The 4291-nt window shown below is 32.1% G+C and overlaps 1 protein-coding gene across 2 annotated transcripts; it reads right to left on the reverse strand.

Annotated features, from left to right (window-relative positions):
* Positions 1-665: 665 nt before the first annotated feature.
* On the reverse strand, positions 666-3319 carry LOC121217372 (cold-responsive protein kinase 1). 2 transcript variants are annotated; one of them, XM_041092903.1, is made up of 5 exons: positions 2906-3319; positions 1987-2099; positions 1564-1774; positions 1249-1486; positions 666-1058 (listed from the first exon to the last, which is right to left on the reverse strand). In XM_041092903.1, exons 3-5 carry the CDS (start codon positions 1682-1684, stop codon positions 767-769), a joined length of 651 nt encoding a protein of 216 aa, XP_040948837.1. In that variant the 5' UTR covers positions 1685-1774; positions 1987-2099; positions 2906-3319; the 3' UTR covers positions 666-766. The 2 variants fall into 2 exon arrangements, with proteins under 2 accessions (XP_040948837.1, XP_040948838.1); XM_041092904.1 differs by lacking the exon at positions 2906-3319 and adding an exon at positions 2651-2672.
* Positions 3320-4291: the final 972 nt, after the last annotated feature.

Raw genomic sequence — 4291 nt, forward strand, 5'->3', positions numbered from 1 at the left:
TTTAATAAATATCAAATGATATTTATAGTTAAGAATGAAAGACATCATATTAGAATAAACAATAGTTAGTATTACATTGTCAAATAAAACGACTTATATTGAATTTGGAATTCAAATCATGCCCTTAATAAAATAGAACCTATACTATACCCAAACATAAGTTGAGAGGGAAAAGGACTAATTTTTGGAGCCTTTTTATCTTTGATATTCCAAAATGATGATATGATGAATAGTATGTTTGTGGTGGTGGGTGTGGGGTTATTCTCCTCCTCCCATCACTTTCAACCTTTTTACAATTTAGGGTCTGTTTGATTGGCATTAAAATATTTTCTGTAAAATGATTTCTGGAAAATATTTTACTTTTCTGTAAAATGACTTACAGAAAAATATTTTCTGGTGTTTGATTGAATCTGTGTAAAATATTTTCTGCTGTTTGACAGATTTTCTGAAAATATTTTCCGGAAAAGTTATTTTTTACATATATTAATATATATTAATAAATTTTTATATTTTAAATTGTTTTTACATATATTGCAATGATTTATTTATAATAATACTCAATAATAAGCTACAATATTGATTGTTATAAATTGGAAAAATATTATCCATAATGAGTACTAGTAAGAATATTGAATAATTATAAATTGCTTCGAAACCATAATGAGTACTAGAAATAATATTATTCAAATACATAATTAGTAGTACACCACATAGAACAACATTGTCGAAGTGCATAATATTACACCACATAAAAGTATCAATATCTTCAACCCTGAGAAAATTTTTGAAGCCAAATTTTTCTATGCTTCTTACTTTTAACTAAAAACATTTTGGCCTCTGATTCATGACTCCCTAGATAATCACACACAGAACACAAGAAGTCATCATCAAATCCTTCTTCCTCCATCGACATCACAAGAAGCATGAACTCCACTCCAAATGCTGCCTTACTACTACTTTTACCACTTATTATTTCAAGCAGAAGCACCCCAAAGCTGTACACATCTGCCTTCTTGGTTAGTTGTCCTAAAAGCGCATACTCTAGTGCCAAATATCCACTAGACAAAATACAATATCATAACTGAGATGCAAATAGAAACACAAGGATTAAGCAAAGGTAAAGAACAAAACACAATCACCAGTGGATGACTCCTTCAAAAGTCCTTAAAAAACATCAATGAAATATTGAAATAGTTAAACAGCCTAGGCAGCTGACTAAGGATGAGATGCAATGAAAATGATGCTTACAATGCTCCTGCTACTCGAGTACTGACATGAGTGACATTGTCCAGGAAAAGCTTAGCTAGCCCGAAATCCCCAATTTTAGGATGAAAATTTCCATCCAGGAGTATATTACTAGCTTTAATATCCCTGTGGACAATATGCGGTACAGCTTCATAGTGAAGAAACGCAATAGCAGAAGTTGTACCTAAGCAAACAGCAGCTCTTGTTGGCCAATCCAAAGCAATATGTTTACTTCTTGAACCTGAAATTAGGATTTCTGGACATCAGTATACCTCAATTAGAATTAGGAGTTCAATGAGCTTGGACTGATGTATTTACCAAGTAAAACACTGGCAAGGCTGTTATTCTCCAGATATTCGTAGACCAAGGCCCGATGGCTGTCTTCAACACAATAACCGATTAGTTCAACAAGGTTGGTGTGTCGTATGTTTGATATCATATTGATCTCTGTCAGGAATTCATTAGATCCTTGCTTAGACTCTGTAAACAGTTTCTTGATGGCTATTTGAGTACCATCCCTCAAAACTCCCTGCAAACAATAACAGTAAAATTTTGTTAGTGTTTCCCAACTAATTCTAAAGTTGATAGACACTAGTATAGGCGTGCCATATGAAAACCAGAAAACCTGCTCTCTCCCTCGCACACACACACACAAAAGCAGACATATACATAATACATGCCAAAGAGCCCAAAAGACATGGATGCTCTGTTCCAAAAGAACGGTCGGAGAGCTTTCATTACCCTGTAGACAACTCCGAAACCACCTGCACCGATTCTGTTTGATGGATGGAAATCTGATGTCGCTGATCTCAATGAATTGTAAGTAAAAAGCTTTACATTCTCGTTGGTGAACTCTGGCCATGCACAGATATAACAAATATGGAATCGAATGAGATCACAAAATTATAAGAGAAATAGTTGACAATACCATGTGTCTGAAACAGAAACAAAAACAAGGAATCGTTTGAGATAAATACTTAGGAATGGTTACATTACTGAAAATGTTTTAAAGCTACATACTGGACAGAAGATGTTTTGAATTGACTACCAATGACCCGACACGGATTTTGGTGTTTTAATATGGTTTTGAGGGTGAGAATCGGCATTTTGAAGTAGCTTTTTATAGTCTCCTAGTTGAGAACTTATGACAAACACATAACAGGCAAGAATAGCGAAAGCTGAAATCAAAGGAATTTGATTTCAGAGACTGGTACTCGTTGCCAAGAATAGCAAAAAATCAAGTAATTCGTAAGAAACAAACAAAGAGAATATTTTCATACTTAATTAAGATTGAGATATAAAGATTGGTTGGAGGAGTATGTAGCGATACAAATATAGTGCTAACGTCCGAAATGATGAAACAGAAGAGTAAGAAAATTAGGTAAGGTTTATCGATTTCACTTACAAACTGCAGGAAATGATGAAACAAAAAAGATTGAAGAAAGGTAAGAAAATGGAGAGGAAGTGCTGGAAATCAGTGGAATGGGAGGAATTGGAAAGATTTTTCATTATTAAAATACAGAGAAAATTTAAAATCTTTCCAGCTCCTCCATTCCAAAAATTTCCAGAAACAGTCTCTCATTTTCCTCCTTCACAACAGTCTAAAAAATTACAAGCCACAGAAAATGTGTAGAAATGAAAGTGGAAATAGAAAACATACCTTTCTAAAGAAAGTCTGCAAAGAAAATTTTGAAGCTGAGGCGATGAGAGTGTAGAGAAGGGAATGGAAAATGTCTTACGGTAGGAAAATCGGTAAGACGTTTTCCAAAACTAAGGAAGTGATTTTACCCGTGTTTGTAAAAGGTTTTCCTTGTGGAATTCATTTTCCACCAAACAAACGCCGGAAAATTCGGAAAACAATTTCCGGAAAACCAAATCCCACAATCAAACAGACCCTTAATCGATTTCAACCCACCCCACCTTTTTCCTTCTCTAACTTCTTTACCTATAACAACAATATTTCATCACTCCTCTTTTAAAAAAAAAAATCTATTCAAAAATCGAATATTTAGGCCTCTCATTCTTCAATTGTGATTGGGCATGGTGAGTGACACCAATCTTTTTTCCTTTTTCTTTTTGAGACATAATTATACCTTTCCAAAGGGGAGAAAAAGTAAAAATACATTTGTAAAAGAATTAGTTTTGATATTTAAAACGATGGACAACTTTGTTTCTTTATTACAAACTAGCATTAGATCCCCTCTTACGCTGGGTTTATTTCCTTTTTTTTAATTAAATGTTATTAAATAATAATTATCAACTTCTTTATTTTTAAAATGCAGTAATATTAAATATTTATTATTTTAAAATCAAATTTATTAAGATATTGGGTACAGATTAATTTAAATTAATCCAATTCTTCTTTTCCAAACAAATCATGTTTAAAACCCAAATCATTTTCCTGGTAAACATATAGATTAATTCAAATGCAGCATAAATAAAATCAATTAACATATAAGCATATTTTTGAAAAGAAAAGACATAAAAGCATGTTAACTATACCTACAACATATGGATACCTAACTGCTTTCTATATTTTTTTTTTTTGCTTTTTTTGCAAATTTCCTTCCCCCTCTATCATTTTCTGGGTAAATTAATTTTTAGTCCTTGAACTTGGTAATTTTTATCACCTAATCCCTAACTTTTTTTGGTTCACATTAGTTTCGAAATTTGGTAACTTTTTTATAATTTGATCCTTAAACTTGGATTCCATTAGAGTGTTTGGATGAATTATTTTAAAATTTTTGAAATTTTAAAATTCTAACATTTTAGAATTCATTATTATTTTTTGGTGAAATGGAAGAAATACTAATCTAAATTACAAAATGTTATTCTGAAGAGGACTAAAACCCCTCAACATGTCTAATTCAATAAAACCTAAAATCTCCCTTGGAGGTGAATCAAAAATTTTCAAGTCTTCTTTATTGGCCAAAGCCAACTTTTCTAAACAATCTGCAACCTGGTTATGTTCTCTAAGGATGTAGCGCAAGATCCACTATCATTCTTGAGATAAAATGTGTTGTATCCGTGTAATCAATGCTGAATA

The sequence above is a fragment of the Gossypium hirsutum genome, chromosome D05 (assembly GCF_007990345.1).
Source record: "Gossypium hirsutum isolate 1008001.06 chromosome D05, Gossypium_hirsutum_v2.1, whole genome shotgun sequence".
NCBI lineage: Eukaryota > Viridiplantae > Streptophyta > Magnoliopsida > Malvales > Malvaceae > Gossypium > Gossypium hirsutum.

Bases quoted from the DNA above. Each gene is read 5' to 3' on its own strand.
- LOC121217372 (XM_041092903.1), bottom strand. From the start codon at position 1,684: ATGATATCAAACATACGACACACCAACCTTGTTGAACTAATCGGTTAT. The intron at 1,487-1,563 runs GTAAATACATCA...TCCTAATTTCAG, and splicing joins CCTTGCCAGTGTTTTACTTG to GTTCAAGAAGTAAACATATT. The intron at 1,059-1,248 runs GTAAGCATCATT...TATTTTGTCTAG, and splicing joins ACTCGAGTAGCAGGAGCATT to TGGATATTTGGCACTAGAGT.